The 19,623-nt window shown below is 40.7% G+C and overlaps 1 protein-coding gene across 5 annotated transcripts in view; it reads left to right on the top strand.

Moving 5' to 3' along the window:
- Positions 1 to 19,623, top strand: part of bnc2 (basonuclin 2) — a 252,393-nt gene that overhangs the window by 171,566 nt on the left and 61,204 nt on the right. The window contains exon 1 of one of the 5 annotated variants that reach the window (XM_038278585.1): positions 6,070 to 6,241. The exons of the other annotated variants lie outside the window; for them this stretch is intronic. Coding sequence (XP_038134513.1) covers positions 6,230 to 6,241 — 12 coding nt within the window. The 5' untranslated portion in view covers positions 6,070 to 6,229. Of the gene's footprint in view, positions 1 to 6,069; positions 6,242 to 19,623 lie in introns of those variants that run through there. 5 annotated transcript variants of the gene reach the window in all.

The raw sequence follows: 19,623 nt of genomic DNA, 5'->3' as shown, positions 1-19,623 counted from the left end.
CTCTTTGCTCCCTCACTGCAGATTAAATCCTGCCCAGAGGTGAAAAGAATCTGAAATCCAGTCTGAAAAATACAAATTTGAAAAATAAATTGAAAAAAGCAACAAGTGAAAATATAAATTCTGTTAAAGGAATTCAATTTGAAGAATAAAAAAAAAACAGTTTCAAGTTACTCTTTTTTTTAATAAGAAAAAGTTTCTTGTCTTGCAACATTAATAAAACAGCACTCACTTTATATGATAGAAGGCTAATATTTAATGTTTTAAACTGAAATATGTTGCAAAATCGACTGTAACATGTGTAAAGCTTCAGGACACCATGATATGTACCTAATAATGCCGGGGTGCATTAGGGAGACTAAAGGACAAAAGGCTTAAGATAAAGCAATTTGAAATGAAAGTGAGAGAATAATATGTTTTACAAATAGAAATAAGATAAATCAGTATATTCTTCAAATTATAAAATATAGTTTTCCCAAACATGTTAGATCTTAGATGCATTCAGCATACTTCATATGTAGACATGGGAGATCACTGTCAGGTGCATTACATGGGATGATGGGGTGATGTGTCTTTTTTTTTTTTTCCTAACCCACTACTTGCCGGAGAGGCTGGTGTCCTGATTAAAAATTTCAGCTCCACTGCCTTTCTAATTAATTAGCAAGGCCACTCACCAATTAGTCTCTAGCAAGCCGATGATGCCTATCGCTGCAGCATCACCCTACAGCTTTCGCTCACTGCTTCTAGGTCAGCTGGGGACGGGCCCTCAGGTGTTCGGGCAGGTTCAAACTGCTGTGTGCATGCATGCATGTGTACCACACCAGATGCACGCTGCTTATAGTAATATATCTGAATATGTGAATTGTCCTCAAACGTCCAGCCTTTAATGGACTGAATTAGGTCTAATGTAAAGGTTCAAAAGGTTTCTTGATAAACCGATCTTTGAGATTTTGAGGATACATCCAGAATTTATCTTTATGTTTTATTTTATGTTTTTTTTTTTTATCCAATGATTTCTGAACAAACGCTGTTGAGCTTATTTCCACAGTGAATTGTGGAAATAAGCTTCTGTTGACCAACTGAATGGTATTGTTTTAATATTTGTATATTTAAAAAGGTATTTAAGAGTACGGTGGAATACGTGGATGTAAACAAGTAAAAGCTAAAACATTGTTATTTTGGGGTGTTTGGTGAAAATTCTGGATCAGGAATCTGGAATGTGATGTTTATGGACAGATACAAAGGTGCATGGTGAATCAAAATATCAAAGAAACTGTCTTTACTACCGTCTTTGCTAGTATGTACGTAGTTCTGCCTTCTGCTGAGCCAAACAGGTGCAAATGAGTCATAATGCAGAACAATATAAAGCCATGATGAACAGTGAAGTGTAGCTTTTCACAAGGAATCCTAAAATGATGTGAAATCTGTTGCTGATTAGAGCCCCTATGCATCTTATATCCTGGGATAATTTTAAGGACTTCTCTACCATCCTGAATAGAAAGAAGACTTCAAGCTTTGGTGTGTGGCGGTTCTATTTGGAAACAGAGTGCTCTTTTCTTCATCTTTCTTAGAGTAATACAAATTCAAATCCTTTCCTAATGATTTCCCATATGCATCTTGTTTTTGGCGGAGGCATATTTTTGGCAGGAGAACATCTAAGCTACAAACTTCATAAATCCTGATTCTGAGCTTCTGTGAGAAAAAGGCATCAAGGCTTAGTGAAAGTGGTTGCAGACCAGTGTGTAGCGCACTCTTCTCTCATTGGTCAGTCAATGAAAAACCAATAAGAGACAAAAGTTGGACTTTTTTCCCCCTTTTTTATGTGTCAGAAGCTTGTGTGTGCGGGTCTACATGGGTAAGCTCAAAATTTCACCGGTCACTTGCCTGGAAGCAATGGTGGCCTCATTGGACCAGTTTTATAGTACATGAAAAAGGAGGGAGGAACATTGGCTCCGATGTTTTAAACCTTTTATAAAGACGAAATTATGTAGGTTGAATATGATCTAAATGCTCTTTCATTTAGCTCAAAACGAGGGTCTTGAAAAATGCTGAACTAGAAAAAAGTAATCCGAATGGCAGCCCACTTCCCTGCAACTCCCAGCAGAATCCTCTCCAACTTCCAGCCACTATAGTGACCCCATCTTGCTTTTTTTTTTTTTTAACTCTGACTCCATCCTTTAACTGAATTACAGAGTCTGACCAGGATCTCTTTAGATCTTAATGTCCACAAATCACGACAGAAAGAATATTTTAGTAAGAAGATTGATATTTAAAAATGAATTGTAGGGGACCAGCCAAAGATCAGCCAAGGACCCATCAAGGAAAGTGGGGAAATTTTTAATGGCTACTACTGTATGTACATAGGAACCCCTGGGAACAGAAAGCATAGATATTACTCAGAAATATGCTGGTGAAGATTCTCAGTCGTCCAGGTCATGGTCACTGTATACTGTGAAAAACCTCTAACTCAACGCTATTGCTGACATTTTGAATTGAAAAAGCTACCTGGATGGGAAGCAAAACCTCTTCAAACATGGTAATAAACTCCAGTTGATTGTTTTAATTTTTGTTTGTTTTTGTTTTTGGAATAATACCGGATATTTTTAATCAAAGCTGGACTAAAGCATTAGCAAGTTAAGGGACAGCACGTATAATGATCTACTTACAGATATAGCACAAAACACACTGTCGTTGAAGTCTTAGTGTAAGTTTTCTAAAAGAAGACTTGAACCAACTTCTTATATAATAGTTTTTCAGTTTAGTTTGATCAGAAAGGCATCTAGAAAGTAGAAGATTTTGGGGGAGATTTCTTGAAAAGCACTTGAAGTCTGCATTAGCTGGTGAATTCATACTGCATGCTGACCACAGGGCTAGGTGGGGGAATGTCATCAGATCTTTGAGGTGGGGGTGTGTTAGTGTGTGTGTGTGTGTGTGTGTGTGTGTGTGGGGGGGGGGGTGTTGTTGTCAGAGTTTGCTGACTTTGTGAGAGCGGGCTAGTTATGAGACTGAGAGAGCTCATTTCCACTTCAAGGGGTCGTCTGAAACCCGGCATCAGCAGTGCAACCTCCGTGGCTCTTGCAGTGCTGTGCACTAAAACATGTCCGTGCACAGAGACAAACACACAATCAGATCACCCCGCTTTCACCGGTGCACTCAACGTCGCCCGCATCACCCTCTTCTCCTAAACTCTAATGTTTACTCGTAGATGAGGAAAATGCGCTGATACCGATTTTCTTCAAGTATGAAAAAACAGCCATAAGCTAAAAAAAAAAGATGTTTAACTTCAAAGCCCCCCATGGTGGTGGTGGTGGTGCGTTGGTGGGGAAGGGGGGGAGGGTTACACGCTAATGATCAAATCACACAGCTCGCATACGCAAACACGCATGAGTTTGGCCGCTGCTCGGACTTTAGATTGGCAGAAAGAGGGTTGGTTCACTTCAGCGGCGAGTCACTCTGCAAGCATAACAGTCCGCAGCGTCGCGGCTGATTAGTATGAGAAGAGGGGATCAATGTTGGAGAGGGGCCCTCGAGAGCCACAGATGAAACATGGAGAGGATGTCAAAGCACTTTGTTCCCATCTCGTTCATTAGCCCTAACTCGAACTGCCGGACCCTCGCCGAGCCGGCCCGCCTGCACAAACACAAACACACACCCCCAAAACAAACCCTGCTGGAAACAGTTGTAGTTATTACATCGGCGTGTCTGACATTTTGTCGACATAAGTAATTAATTTAGTCTTTCTATTAGGAAAGTCCAAAGAGCCCAATTAACATGGCTAATATTGCTGCGTGGTGTAAAAACATCAGTTTTTTTTTTCTTTTTAATACAGAGGGAATATTCAAATGACTCGACTTCATTATTCAAATGTAGAGGCAAAGTCATCAGTCGGGAAAGACACGAACTGGGATTCACACTCAGAGGGATATGAAAATGATAATCAATCTTTTAGTTCTGCAAAGCAATCAAATAAAAAAAAAATAAAAAAGCAGATGAGCAGTGGCATCAGGGTTTTCTGTTTGGGTCATCTAAAAACTGGATCATTGCTGACATTCGATTTCGAAATAGTTTTTTTTTATGCACTTTTTTTTACCAGAATCATGAGCAAAGAAGGCCAGAGGGGGCAGACGCTCCAGACTGCTGCATACTTTACTGTAATTAGCGTTAACAACTGAAATATCAGAGAGGAAAAAACGCATCAACGTTTAGATATTTATCTGTTTATTGATTTATTAACAGATAAGATTAGCCTTAAGATGGTTTACTAACATTATTAGCAAGGGGTTCATGAAAAGAGGCCAATCAGAGGCAGCTTAGTTTCATAAAAAGTGCATAAAAAGAGCCTGGATTCATGGTTGTGACATATTAGGCTCCTCATACAGATTAGTTAACGTGTGTGTTTTAAATTAGACTAATCGTATCAGTATTTATTACACTTATGCTTAGACTCCGAATGCAGAAATGCTTAATGATTTACAGTGTAAAAATGTAGAGGCGGTGAAGCTTATTTGAACCTGTGTGGATAACCTGCTTTTTTTTTTTTTCCGGGTGCTGTGTTTTCTGTTTTTTCGCTTGTTCGGGGTGTTTGTTTTGTAGCGAACTCCGAGGGCCCCACTCCTGCGCGGCCTTAGCTCTCGGCTCCACTCTCCCACTCGTATAGCTGTAACAAAGTCAATATCACAAAGAGGTAACATATGTTGAGGTACGGTTCAGCCGTGCCCTGCTGCTGTGATCCTGGATCAGAGCGCGCTCACACACACACCTCCATGTGTCGAAGAATCCACGCCATCTACGGCAGGCCTCTTACCTCCAGCTTACCTTTTTTTTTTTCAATCTTGTTACAAATTTGTTTCCTCGATGAAGCTGGTATTTCAGCTCCTCTCACATGTGAAATCGTTCATGGATGTGGATCCAGTTGCATGGTATTATGTGTGAGAGTGACAGACTTGCTTGTGTGTGTGTGTGTGTGAGGGCCAGTTTGTTTTGATTTTCCCTTACTTCAGCACATCTGAGAGAGCTTTTCTGGAACTCCTGAGCCCTGTCCAAACAAAGATGGCCGAATGTGAAGGGATGGAAGGGGAGGGGAGGTGGATCAGGGCGTGCGTGCATGTGTGAGAGGGTGAGTGAGTGTGTGTGTTTGGGAATTTTTTAAGTAAGCCGGGACCAGAAGGGCCTTACGAAAAAAAAAAAAATTTGAGAAGGAGGGAGAGGAAACCGATCCCCTGAGAAAGGCAGCTGGAAACATGGAGGCTTGTGGTCTTCCTCCTCCTCCACCTCATCTCCCTCCCTGCCTCAATCCTAACTCCCTGGTCCAGCTGCACTCAGATGTGTCTGCGTGACTCCCCTCTCCTCCATCGCCCGTGCACTCCCGCGCTCCGTGCCACTGCCAAAGAGGGGAGAGCGAGGGAGAGTGTCGCAGCTGGTAATACTTACTGGCCATTTCAGCGCGGTGAAGGCATGAGATTCATTAGGCCGCGTGTTTTGTGCTGAGTGCTGGCCGTGTTATTGTTAGGATGTGGTAAAATTATAAATATGGAGGGGCGATGGGGGGATTTTGAGGAATCTCGGTGGAAAGGGGGGGGGGGGGGGGGTTGGAGGGGAAACATGCCACTCATTAACTCCTCTGCCACAGTCTTGTTTCTCATGATTGGGTGGCAATAAAAAGAGTCTGTCACAATTTGTCAAAGTTAATGACTCAATGGCACACCAGCGCTGAACGGCTGGGAGACACGCAAGCATATGTCGAATTAGTCAATAGCTTTTTAATTGCAGAAATAAGGAATCCAGCTTTAGCCAAATGAGGAGGACTTAGGAGGGAGTTCTGCAATTTGGCCGGGTCGATTATAGAGCCTCTGTTCTCCTTCATCCAATTATCAGTTTCTTCCTTTTACTCTTTATTCTTTCTTCCTTTTTCACCTGTTTGAGCTGCGACTCCTGAGACGACAAATCCACTTCGGCCACTATCTGTGAACTTTGTAAGGCTGATAAAGATTGAAGCTCCCAGATGGACTCTCTCTTTGGTCCCGCCGTCTCAGACGCTCTGCTTTTCTCCCTGACTGTGTGGCTTTGGGAGTGACACGGCTGTCCCTGCAGTGATTCAGCTATTGGTTAAATGATCTCTCCCTCCCTCCTTCTGTCTGGCTGTTTTCTTTCTGTCACATGAAACTGTAAACACCGATGGCGCTTTCAGCTTCCTCCTGGATCTACTCGTCTAAACCAGGAGCGACTTCTCATTATGGTGGTTGAGGTAAAAGCAAATATACAAACTGGATGAATTATGATTTGAGATCATTTATACAGGTTAATCCAGGTCCGTTTATATAAAAAAACGTATTTCTTGCACTGTTGGACAATAAATCAGGAGAAACCGTGACTGGTATTATAACTGTATTACTTTGGGTTTCCATCCACAAGCTAGTCACCATAGTTTGCTGGAATTTCAGCCTATTCCACTAAAGAACTGGTAAAACTGGGCCATGTTTTTAGTCACTTTTTTTTTTACTATTGCTGACTCTATGGGACTGAGATCTACGTGATGGGCACTCCAAATCATTCAGGGCTAAAAATAATTGCAATTAATCAGTTGATAATATTTCAAATAATCGAAGAGCATAAAGAAAAAAGAAAAAAAAGACACTCGGAAAGTTGGATAGAACATGTTCATGAATGAAAAGTTGTTTTTTTTTAAGATTTTTTTTTTTTTACAATTTTTGCCTAATTATTGCTCTGAATGGGTTTCTCCCTCAGCTAATGACGTGTTAATTTCTGTATAGTCCACTTATAGATTAACTGATTGTTAAATTAGTTGACTGTTTCAATAATTAATTCTTCACACTCGCTCCGAATAATTGCTTCAACCCCAACTGACTCTACTCTGCCGAAACCCCTTTCTAACTGATTTAACAGTATTTAGGATAATTTTGCCGCTCAAATTTCCACATTATGCTCCTTCCTCGTGATGCCACCCATGCGCGGAATTTCACCCTCTATTCATCATGATGCTGCAACCAGACTTCAAAACTGTTCCTATAAAGTCAGAAGTCTGCCAAAAATACACATGTGTAATTAACATTAATATGAAAATTGTTATTTAAAACAAAAGCATATAAAGTGCTCTCTGCAAACATTTTGAACTTTTCATGCATGCATGAACCATGAGCCCCGTATGTCACAACCATGAGTTGATGCTCCTTCTCTTGCTTTTTATGCATCTATTTAAACTCTTAAGTTGCGTGCGCACCTGTTTCTATGCTCTCATGTAAACATTTGTCAATTTCAACGAACTTGACGAAAGAAACTGGCTTTAATTTGCTACTTTTTATGATTTCCTACCTCTATTGGTTTCTTCCTAGTTGCAGCTGGTAACATTAGCAAAACATCTCCGAGCTAATAGCCGTTCTCTCTTTAGGAGTTGGATTCTGACCTCATATTTAACAGCCACCTCTGTCTTAAACTGACAGTTTTGTAAAGACAATTCTAGAGATAAAAGAAAAAATGTGTTCACTTCCCTTAATATAAGCAGAGAAGCTAACGTTAGCTTAGCTAATACAAAGTTCCAAATTTCACTTTAATAGCATATTGCTGCTGCTTTCAGAATCCATTCTGTGTTAGACTAATTAATCAATGACGACTTTACCTAATCAATTTTTAACTCCTTAAAGCCGGGTGTTTACTGTGCGATATTTTCAAACGTTGCTGTGAACTTTTAAACCCTGCGGTTTGCGATGCATTTTCTCACACTGTGAGGCCCGACGCTCTGATGCGATCGTACGACGGCCAACTGAATTTCAAATATGTTTTATTTTCTCTCAACCTTATGATTCCTGATCAGGAGGTGGTTGTTAGAGGCTAATTGCCCCTCGTTGCCCCCTGTATGCCACACGACGCACAATGAGGCTGAAAGTTGGCCCGATGGAAAAATGATTTGGGAAAAATATTTTTTATACACGCTCTTCTGGTAGAATTCAGATTTAATTTGTTCCTCAGACTTTTGAGTTTTCTTCCTCTCCATTCATTTGAATTTCAACTTTAGTTTTAGCAGACCTCCCTGTATAATACGGAGTCTTTATGCTGTCCTTTAAGCAGTGGCTTCTTCCCTGCTGAGTGGCCTTGTTAAAGCCTTGAAGTTTTCCCAAATCTTTTAAAGGCAAAGTATTATAATGTATGTAAAGTTTTGAATTAGAAATACAATGCTTTTAGTTTACAGATTAAACAGAGGTAAATAATGTTAAAAATCGACAAAAAACAGTAATAGTTTCACCTGTTTTAATGTCAAATAGTGAGGAAAACCAATTAATTAGCTTTTTTTAATAGTGTATGTAAATATCTGGCTCCAACTGCAAGTATGCGGTTTCAAAAGAAAAAAGTTTTTTATTTCATCGCAAGTTTTTGCATTTTCTCAGCTGCTGCTGCTGTTCAGGCAGGGCCAGGTGTTTATGAGTAAACCACTGTCGCTGACATGTTGTTTGAACAAAGAAACAAATATTATTGCCGGGTCGTGTGTCTTGAAACCAAGCCAGCCGAGCTGAAGTGCCGCTCGATTGGGTTGGAGAAACATAATTTGGAGATTGCTCACTCACAATTAGCGCTATTTTTTTATTTCTGCTTTTAAAAATGGTCCGAGAAAATAAAGAGCTATTGGAGAGATTACATCTAGGAGCTGTTCCAACTTTCTCTGGCTACGAGTTGGTTGGAGAAGGGGATTTCATACGCTCGTGTGTGTGTGTGTGTGTGTACATGTTTGCATGACAGGTTTACGTGGGAGAATGTGTGGGTAGTTTGAGAAGTGGTGACTGGATGTTCAGGGGAGTCTCTGCAGGGCTGGCCTCTTGTCATTTCAAGGCTATATAGTGTGTGTGTGTGTTGGGGCTTTTATCATTCCTAATGATGGAGAAGTCCCCGCACAGAGAGGGGTCAGAAACATGTCTGGGCTCTGACTAATATCTTTTGTTTGTGTAAGAGAAGAAGGTGTGGTGAAGATGACCACTGTCATCCACTCTGTCCTTTTTTTCCTCCCTCTTTGTCAAACAAACATCAGTCTGGTCTCACCGTATGGTTGCAAACCTTCCACAGAACGTAAACCGTCCCGTCTGCGGTTCCTCGCAGAGGCTAGCATGCAGGTGTGAGGTCGGACACGGCGCTGTCCTTATCTGCAGCTGTTGGCTCCCTCCGATAGGCCGAAGGTCAGAGCAAATCTACCACATGCTCACGACAATGGCCTACTTGTTTTCCTTCCTCCTCTGCCCCCACAATGGTCGCCGATAAGGAAGTGTTTGTCTAAACCACAGAGGGCCTTTTGTGAAAATAAGGGCCATAAATGAACCAATTTATGCAGTAAAATAACAAATGCTTAATGCTGTCATTAGACGTTCAAAATATCTTTTAAAAATGTACCTAAAATATTAAAACTATCTAATTATTAAATATAGTTTGTTTCCAAACATCCTCTAGAACAGAACCTGATAGGAGTCCATTACGTTAATTTATGAGCTAATTTATGGTGCTTCGTCACCTCAGAACTATAAACGATAATAAAAATCTGTAAAGTGTGTCATGTTTTTGTGTTTATTACCCTTTAATAAAGTCCAAAGCTTATTTTGATCAGGGCAAGACGAAACGTTACAGAAGATCCTTCCTGCCTACGGCCAACAACGTGATCTTTGTCAACATCTCGTCATTATAAATAAAAGCAGATAACTACAACATTTATTTTCCCTTTTCGATTAATCATGTACTTTTGAATTTGAATTGAATTTTAATGACTGAATTACCTCTTTAGTTCACAGAGGTGACAGCGTGGTACACAGACAGTCATCATCATGTCCAAAGATCAGACCAGACATATTGATCATATGACACCAAAGGTGAACAAAGAGTGAAGTAGGAGTTCACCAGCGCTGGGTTAGAATGGCTTAGTTAAAGTACAAGTCTGTTCCTAGACTGACTAGAGGGCTGAACATTAAAGCAGCATCCTTTGCCTTAAGCCTCAGACTTATATAGAAAACACTGAAAAGAATTGAGGGCTGAAATTTTGCGTTGATGCATCAATGTGAGCATAAAATGCAAAAAGAATCACAGTGTAGATTTTTAACCAAGCTTCCACTAACTTTATCTTCTGGCTTCATCAGCTTTCAGATGTTGCCATGGTGATGCCACAGTGAACCAGTTCATCTTGTGAATAGTCTTAAATCTTACACCAGAGGTATTTAAGGATATGTTTTTTTTTGTTTTTACTATTTGCTCATTTATTCGTCTGCTTTATCCTACTCTCCACCTTTGCTACACCTAAAACATTTCTTTCCCTCACACCTCCTCCAAACCTTCTCTTCTTTCTCCTTGCATCCTTCCCTCGCACCCATCTTTGAACACGGCCTTGTGTCTGCAGACCCAGAGGTCTGTCGCTGGGCGCACGGTTGGATCTCTGCCTGGGGAAATGCTTTGAGGTGAGCCGAGCAGAGGAGGGGCTCTGCATGCACTCGCTGTCCAGCCCATGTAGCTGTTTGAAGTTGGAGCATAGCCAGAGCTAACGCTGTGGTACATCTGTCCACCTGTGCTGGTAACAATCCGAGAGCATGGCATGTGACGGTGAGATCACAGGCTTGTGCTTTTCTGATCCAGCATTGTTATATCACGCTCTCTCTTCCTCTCGGTTTCACAATATCAAAGCCAGCTGGGTCCTTTATCCGTCCACTTCATAAACAAGCATGACTGTCCAGAAGTGCACGCAGAGAAATTTATCATGGGGTGAGTCAGGCCGATCTGGTTGGAAAAAGCGAGCGGGGTGGTGCTCCCTGTGACTTTGTCATTTCATAAAATTGGAAAGGTTGAAAAGGTTTCATTCTGCCAGCTGTGATCTCGGTTCTGAAGCACTCACACATGCTGGTGAGTGTGAGTGTTCATGTGAAAGAATCCAGAGCTGTGATCAGAGCCGAAACCGGACCTCAGGTGGAACGGCAGCGTAGGACAGATTTCATCACTCACAGATTGGCTGTTTAGACTGCTCAGCTTTAAATGTTTAAAGTTCAGATAAGTGATGTGAATCGTTTTCTTACCAGGATTCAACAGATGGCTTTAGAAAAAAGGTGGAGTACAGTCGGCACTAATCTCCGATATTAACATGGAGTCAAACTTTATCCTCATCTGCTGAACATAAAATGTTTAATTTTTACCATTTAAGATACAGTAGAGGTTTTTGTTTTCAATAAAGCAGGTGAAAGCAAAGTGCAGCGAGGCCGAGAGGCGCAGCCAAACATCTGAAACTCGTGTTTCAGATTTTACAGACATAATTTTGTTCTCAGAACAATGAGATTCAGATGCACCTCATTGTTTGCCAGTCTTTTTGAATTGTTTCTCCACTCTGCTTTTGTTCCTTTTGAGCTTTCAGTCAAAAACCCAGGTTTTCCCTTCCAATATGGGAAGCATCTGCAGAGTGACTGGAAATCAGAAGAGTTTTCAGGTTAGAAAGTGTTTATTAAGAATGCCTGCAAACAGCAGATTCTGCTGCACTCGTTTTTTTTTTTTTTGTGACACAAGAAGGGGAGAGAAAGAAAAACAAAAATGAGCGGGGGTCCCAGTTCTTTGCATGAATCCACCAAAAACACATGCTTTTCTTCTTCTTCTGTAATCCGCCGGGGGCTCATGCCCCATTTGGTTCCCATTAGCATAACTCTGGTCGCTTTGCCCCGTGTCAAAGCCCAGATGCACAGCTGCACGAAGGACAGGGACCTCTGGCTCTGCGACTGCCAGCCTGGGGTTTAAAAAAAAAAAAGGGCTGACAAGGAGGACGGACTGAACACTGCAGGGATTTAAAAGTCAAACTGACTGTTTGCTTTGTTGCTGTTGACATTTTTGGTTACAATGAACATAATTACACAAGTGATTACTGTTTATTTTCTACTTTAGAAGTGAAGTCAAACCCTGTGTATAAAATCAAACAATCATGATTTGCTCCTTTCACTTTTGCGGAAAACTGCATCACTCTTCAGAGATCAGTTTAATTTGTCACCTGGTTCCTATACGGACGCTACAAAGCTCTGATCTGCTGCACATTTCCTGCAGGATTGATGGCATTTAAGCAGCAAGATGAGATAATATCTTGTAGGGGGAAGAGAGGACAATATGCTCCCAGTGTATTACTGTGACTCTAAGCAGAGACCAGTTATAACCAGGAGACGTTGCTGCAGAGAACAGCTCTGACACAGGGTTTTTATTTCAATCTCGGCTTTGCTTAACTCACCAAAACAAGAGATGTGGTCTGTGGCTGGGTGTTGAACACGGTAAAGGTTTCAATTAAAGCAGCCAGCATCCGGCAGCTGAAACCAACAGAGCTGTTCCAGCAGCTTCTTGTTGCATTTAGTTACGATGTCAACTTTAAGAAAATGATGTCAGGGCATCAATCCATTCTACATGATATTAGTTTAGAATCATAATGCCGTCAACTGTTTCCTGAAACTTTACTAGAAAAATATATTGATTAAACAAAATAAAAATATGATGGCTTCTCATAGAAATTATATGCAACATCTAATTAATCAAGTGCATTTATTCAGTGCTGAAGCAGTCCCACATAAAGCACATTAATTTGAGATTTAAAGACTAAGAAACATTGGATCAGGAAAAAAATAATATTATTTACACCAAGCATCCATCCTGAAAGTGTTTAAATTGTCCTTTTTTGAGTTTTAATAGAATTCCAGCACCGGGCACAATGAGCAGACACAAATCATCTCCTGTTGGTGCAGCAGAACTACCAGAGAGTCAGATGGTGACTACATAATAGAGCCCACCTGTCCCACAATGCCTCATAGAAAAAGAACAGCTCAGCGTGGTTAAAGAACAACATATATTAATTAGATTAATCTATCTTCAGCAGCTCTAAGTTTGTGTAACTCCTCTTGAGAGCCTCCTATCAGAACAGCAAGGGAGAAGAACATTTATGTATGTATTTATACTAAATGTTTAAAATATTATTTGTACTCAGAAAGAACTTTTCTTACTTGATTTCACACATAGCTGGTATTGAACCATAGTAAGCTAGCGCCGTATAAATAAAAAACAGTCGAATAACATGATTATGCACCTTGAATAAATACTATAACTTTTAGTGGCACAATGGTTTATTTCCTTATTAGTTCCCATGAAATAAATATAACTGACCATTTGTTTAACTTGTGCCAGAAGCTTCTAATTTGAAAGCCATATTTCATGTTTTCAAACTCTTCTCCGCTTGCATGTTTCCGCTGTCCATAGTGTTCCTTGACAGTGTCGTTTCTAAGTCACCAATTTAGTGCTACTTGGTCCCAATGGAATTTCCCATTGGGAACCTACTAGCACTAAGTTGCTAACTGCTAACCTTCCGCCACAACAATCCTGCCCCCTCGATAATCGACCAATCACATTCACTTTATTCACTCGTGTAAAGTCGTGCACCACTCGGGAGAATTTGGAAATGCAACACTAGGAACAGCCGCTTACCTACGACTTTAGTTCTTCTTTAGGTCTCTGAAAAAATGGAATTTCCCATTGGGAACCTACTAGCACTAAGATGCTAACTGGTTAGCAACATGCTTCAAAGAAGCCGGCCACAATCAAACTTGCTTGCGAACCTTCCACCACAATAATCCCGCCCTCCTAATAAACGACCAATCACATTAACTTTATTCACTCGTGTAAAGTCGTGCACCACTCGTGAGAATTCAGAAATGCAGCGGTTGGAACAGCCGCTTCCCTACGACTTAAAGCTTCTGAGCAGCAGATATTACAGATGGTTCTGATGTCAGAACAATGGCTGTGGGGATTCATGTTTCCTTTTATAAAGCATGGTGGAGGAGCTTTGATGGTGTGGGCCTGCTTCTCCAACAGACTATATTAAAGGGTTAGGATACTTTGGATAAACAGTCTGCTGCTCTCTTTCAGAACACTAAACTATGACTGTGTCATCATTGGGTCCCGAGGCAGAATAAAGACCCCCCAAAAAGTGCTTAAAACTAAGAAACCAGACACAAAGCATACTGCTATAAAACATGAAGCTCTTTCCCTGGGTTTCCACATTTTGTTTAATTTCCTACGTGTGACATTGAGCGATACAAACTATTAAAAATGACCTTTGACCCGCTGCTCCGTCTTCAACTTCTTCAAACCAACTGTCGTTGTTGAAGTGTTTTAATCGAGAGTCTGATGCTGTCAGTGTTTACAGCACTGGTCTGGGACAGCGGCGTTGAGCCAAGCAAAACATCCATGAAACATCAAGCCTCTGGCTAAACAAAACCCTGCAGCGACACACACACACACACACACACACACACACACACACACACACACACACACACTGAACGTTGAGTAAGATAAGCGCAGAAAACCGATGCTTCGTTACATTGTTGACTACAGCGGCACCACAGCAGCTGTGCGTGAGTGTTGACTGTTGTCTGGGTCTAATTGCTACAGCGTTGTGGGAATTTCTTCACTCTGCTTGAGCTCATGCTCCCTCCTTTCTCTGAACATCATCCCCTTTAGGTCCCAGCCAAAAAGGAAACGCTGGCCAGACGATTCCTCGGTGACTAATGTGTATTATCTGGCCGAATTTCCTCCTTCCCCCCCTGTTTTGCCTTTGCTGTGACAAATATGTACAAGTGCAGTGGTGGGATCAGATGTGGGTTCCTGCACCAGTGTGAGAATCCCAGCGAGCGCTGATTATCTTCTGTTCCTCTATTTTAGCGTTGGTTACACTTTCTCTGGTCTTTGATCCAAAAAAGTAATGATGAGCTTTGATGCCATCAAATAAACATTTCTTCCTCTGCCCTGACAAGTTCCTAATGTAACACAGAACAAACTGATAATAAGCAGTCTGCTGCCTTTCCTCTAACCTCAGTTAAAGGGGGGATGCTGCTTCTTTACTGCTGTTCTTATTGCTGTTGTCTGCCTAATGGGCCAGATATGAGAGGTGCTGCAAGCCTGCGTAATAAGTCAGTGATTAGAGGGCGCCTTGTCACAGCAGCAGCAGCCCCGCAGACAGTGGCATGCTCTAATTGCCGTATTAGACGCCCCTTAACTATCTCGTCAGCTGTCAGGGTTCAGCTTGTAAACAGCAGAGGTGCTTTTGATATTTCCATTTGTTTTATTTCCACCCATCTCGCTTTGCGCAGACGCTCTAATCCAAAAAGCCTGCGCTGTGTGACAACGTGATGTTTAAAGACGGGTCCTTGGAGATGGAAGGAGAGTTTAACGCGGAGTGAGACGTAAAAGAGAGGAACAGAAAGCATCTGGTGCCCAACATCAATTCAGCTGCTAAACCTTATTGCTTCGGTTAAATAATCCAGCTGTTTATGGCTTGTTAATATTGTCCACCCCCTTCTTATACTGTAAAGTGAGTCTGTTCCATTATTGTCACAAGCAAACAGCAGGTTTATTAAATGGGAATTCAAGAAAAAAACGTAATAAATATGTAATAATTCAAAACAAATTATGAGTTATTTACTCTTTGTTTAGATTTTATGGGTTAAAATTATTTTATATTTATTTTTTCAAATTTCTCTTTTTCAGATTGAGTTTTAAAAATTGAATTTATTTAGAATAAAACGCAAATATAAATGTTATTGCTGCCTTTGATGCAGGCTATTAGAAATGCATCTTTGCTCTTCAAGCCAGACCAAGAGAATGTTATCTGTAGAAGACAATCTAAAAAATAGAAATTTGAAAAATTTAAGTTAGAAAATCTAAGATCTGCAGAAAACAAATTTGTTTACACAAAATGAAATGTGAAATTCTAAAATATATGGAAGAACATAAGGACAACATAAGGAATGAGCTTGGATTTGAACCGGCATCTGTTCAGTTGCAGAACAATCTGCATCCTAATTCTCAACTTTACAGTATACACGTCGTCATTAGCGCATGTGTTTTAATAGATAAGAGTTTAAAAGGGTTGGAAATCTGGCAGAAAAGTTACTAATAATTCATTTAAAAATCAACTTTAATCTGAACCTGTGGATTGACACCAACTTTATGGAGCTACTAACTCATCCCTAATTGTATCAGACTAAACGAGTGTTGAATTACCACTGTAGCTTCAGTGTAAAATACAAACAGATTTGATTATGCTTTGCAATTTATACCTATATCAGGAATTTTTAGCGACTGCCATTTATTTTAGTCACTGTATCTATGCCTAACCTGAAGCTTCATTTCATTCATACCATATTTTTTAACCTAACCCCTTCATTAAACACATTAGGGTTGAAATCTGGGTCTTCATAAGGCTTGTCGGTCCTCAGAAGGTTAGTTAATATAGCAGAAACAGTTCTAAATAGGTAACATTTATGACATAAGTATACATACTGAGAGCTAAAGGAGAGTCTAAAATGTATGCTAAATATTGGAGAAAAATAAATATTATTAGTCACTGTCCTGTTGAAAATTGGGCTAAAAGAATACAGGTGCTGGTCATAAAATTAGAATATCATGAAAAAGTAGATTGATTTCAGTAATTCCATTTAAAAAGTGAAACTTGTATATTATATTCATACATTACATACAAACTCATATATTTCAGATGTTTATTTTGTTTAATTTTGATGATTACAAATGACAACAAATGAAAATCTCAAATTCATCATATCAGAAAATTAGAATATTGTGAAAAGGTTCAAAATTGATGGCCCCTGGTGCCACACTCTAATCAGCTAATTAACTCAAACCACCTGCAAAAGCCTTTAAATGGTCTTTCAGTCTAGTTCTATAGGCTACACAATCATGGGGAAGACTGCTGACTTGACAGTTGTCCAAAAGACGACCATCGACACCTTGCACAAGGAGGGCAAGACACAAAAGGTCATCGCTAAAGAGGCTGGCTGTTCACAGAGCTCAGTGTCCAAGCACATTAATAGAGAGGCGAAGGGAAGGAAAAGATGTGGTCGAAAAAAGTGTACATGCAAGAGAGATAACCGCACCCTGGAGAGGATTGTGAAACAAAACCCATTCAAAAATGTGGGGGAGATTCACAAAGAGTGGACTGCAGCTGGAGTGAGTGCTTCAAGAACCACCACACACAGACGTATGAAAGACATGAAAATCTCAAATTCATCATATCAGAAAATTAGAATATTACTGAAGACCAATAAAAACAAAGGATTTATAGAAATGTTGGCCACTTGAAAAGTATGAACATGAAAAGTATGAGCATGTACAGCACTCAGTATTTAGTTGGGCCTCCTTTGGCCTGTATTACTGCAGCAATGCGGCGTGGCATGGAGTCGATCAGTCTGTGGCACTGCTCAGGTGTTATGATAGCCCAGGTTGCTCTAATAGTGGCTTTTAGCTCTTCTGAATTGTTGGGTCTGGTGTATTGCATCTTCTTCTTCACAATACCCCATAGATTTTCTATGGGGTTAAGGTCAGGAGAGTTTGCTGGCCAATTAAGAACAGGGATACCATGGTCCTTCAACCAGGTACTGGTAGTCCTGTTGGAAAATGAAATCTGCATCTCCAAAAAGTTGGTCAGCTGCAGGAAGCATGAAGTGCTCTAAAACTTCCTGGTATGTGGCTGCGTTGACCCTGGACCTCAGAAAACACAATGGACCAACACCAGCAGATGACATGGTACCCCAAACCATCACTGACTGTGGAAACTTTACACTGGACTTCAAGCAACGTGGATGAAGTGCCTCTCTTCTTTTCCTCCAGACTCTGGGACCTTGATTTCCAAAGGAAATGCAAAATTTACTTTCATCAGAGAACATGACTTTGGACCACTCACCAGCAGTCCAGTCCTGTTTCTCTTTAGCCCAGGCAAGACGCTTCTGACGCTGTCTGTGGTTCAAGAGTGGCTTGACCCCAGTCGGCCTCGGCAGATGGCCGCTCACACTGAGCCTGGTTCTGCTGGAGGTTTCTTCCTGTTAAAAGGGAGTTTTTCCTCTCCACTGTCGCTACAAGCATGCTTAGTGTGGGGGATTGTATTTGAGTCAATGAGTCAATGCAATCAACTGGTTTTCCTTAGATAGAAAACTTTGTATCAATTTGATCTGGTTGAACTGTAAAGTGCCTTGAGATGACATGTGTTGTGAATTTGGCGCTATATAAATAAACTGAATTGAATTGAATTGACACAAGGAATGCGACAGCAGAAACCCATGTCTTTCATACGTCTGTGTGTGGTGGTTCTTGAAGCACTCACTCCAGCTGCAGTCCACTCTTTGTGAATCTCCCCCACATTTTTGAATGGGTTTTGTTTCACAATCCTCTCCAGGGTGCGGTTATCTCTCTTGCTTGTACACTTTTTTCGACCACATCTTTTCCTTCCCTTCGCCTCTCTATTAATGTGCTTGGACACTGAGCTCTGTGAACAGCCAGCCTCTTTAGCGATTACCTTTTGTGTCTTGCCCTCCTTGTGCAAGGTGTCGATGGTCGTCTTTTGGACAACTGTCAAGTCAGCAGTCTTCCCCATGATTGTGTAGCCTATAGAACTAGACTGAAAGACCATTTAAAGGCTTTTGCAGGTGGTTTGAGTTAATTAGCTGATTAGAGTGTGGCACCAGGGGCCATCAATTTTGAACCTTTTCACAATATTCTAATTTTCTGATATGATGAATTTGAGATTTTCATTTGTTGTCATTTGTAATCATCAAAATTAAACAAAATAAACATCTGAAATATATGAGTTTGTATGTAATGTATGAATATAATATACAAGTTTTACTTTTTAAATGGAATTACTGAAATCAATCTACTTTTTCATGATATTCTAATTTTATGACCAGCACCTGTAGATTAAAGTCAAGCTTGATCACTGTGGTCTGTTACCCGGTCACTTTTGACTCAGTCTGTTGATACCAGTAAAATGGTTAAAGGGATAATCCTACATTTTTAACAGCCAGTAGACAATATTCATTGTAGAAGGAGGTTATTTAATGAATTTGGGTTTTTCTGACCTGATCACCTCCAAGAATTGGTCGAAATTATTTGAGTTAAAGGCAAAAAACACAGATTTCTGATATCACTGCAGAAATAAGCCTGAAATCTGGATAGTTTAAAGTATCTCCTAATATTCCCTCAGAGCGGAAAACTGTCTTTCCTTCTAAAGATACTCACATTTCCTGCACATCACCTGCAAACAGCCCAGCCCGCTCTGTCTGTTGAGGGCAACAACCCTCCGCCAATTAAGACCGTACATGTCTGGATTAAGCTCCGTAGCGTTCTCTGTGTGCTCTCTAACCTGACACATGACGCCTAATCCTCACAGGCACCTGGAGGGCTTAAGAAACGATGCAAATTCAAATCGCCGTCGCCTCGTGTGTCATCCCGGTTGTCGAACTGTGAGGCGACGTGGTTAGAAGTGGTGTTATTTTGTGTTTAATCTCAGATTAGCTCATGTTCATTTGACACCTGCAGGAGCTAATCTGGTATGTAACACCTCAAGGCGAGCGGGAGGGGATTCTTAGTAGATTACAGGGTTTAGATGTTGTACTACAAGAAGAGGTGCTAATCCAAAGATTTTTTTTTTCCTGTCCTGCTCTAAAACACCTGAATGGGCCCTAGAGTTTAAAAGCAAGCAGCAGCAAAGGCGCTTTTCACTGATCGATCGGGGCCCTCCGATCTGATTGGCTCTGATATTGTGTAATAAAAGTGACGTGGCCACAA

This window comes from Cyprinodon tularosa, unplaced genomic scaffold (assembly GCF_016077235.1).
Source record: "Cyprinodon tularosa strain WSP-4 unplaced genomic scaffold, ASM1607723v1 ctg142, whole genome shotgun sequence".
In the NCBI taxonomy this organism is placed as follows: domain Eukaryota; kingdom Metazoa; phylum Chordata; class Actinopteri; order Cyprinodontiformes; family Cyprinodontidae; genus Cyprinodon; species Cyprinodon tularosa.
This window is presented reverse-complemented; position numbering and strand designations above follow the sequence as displayed.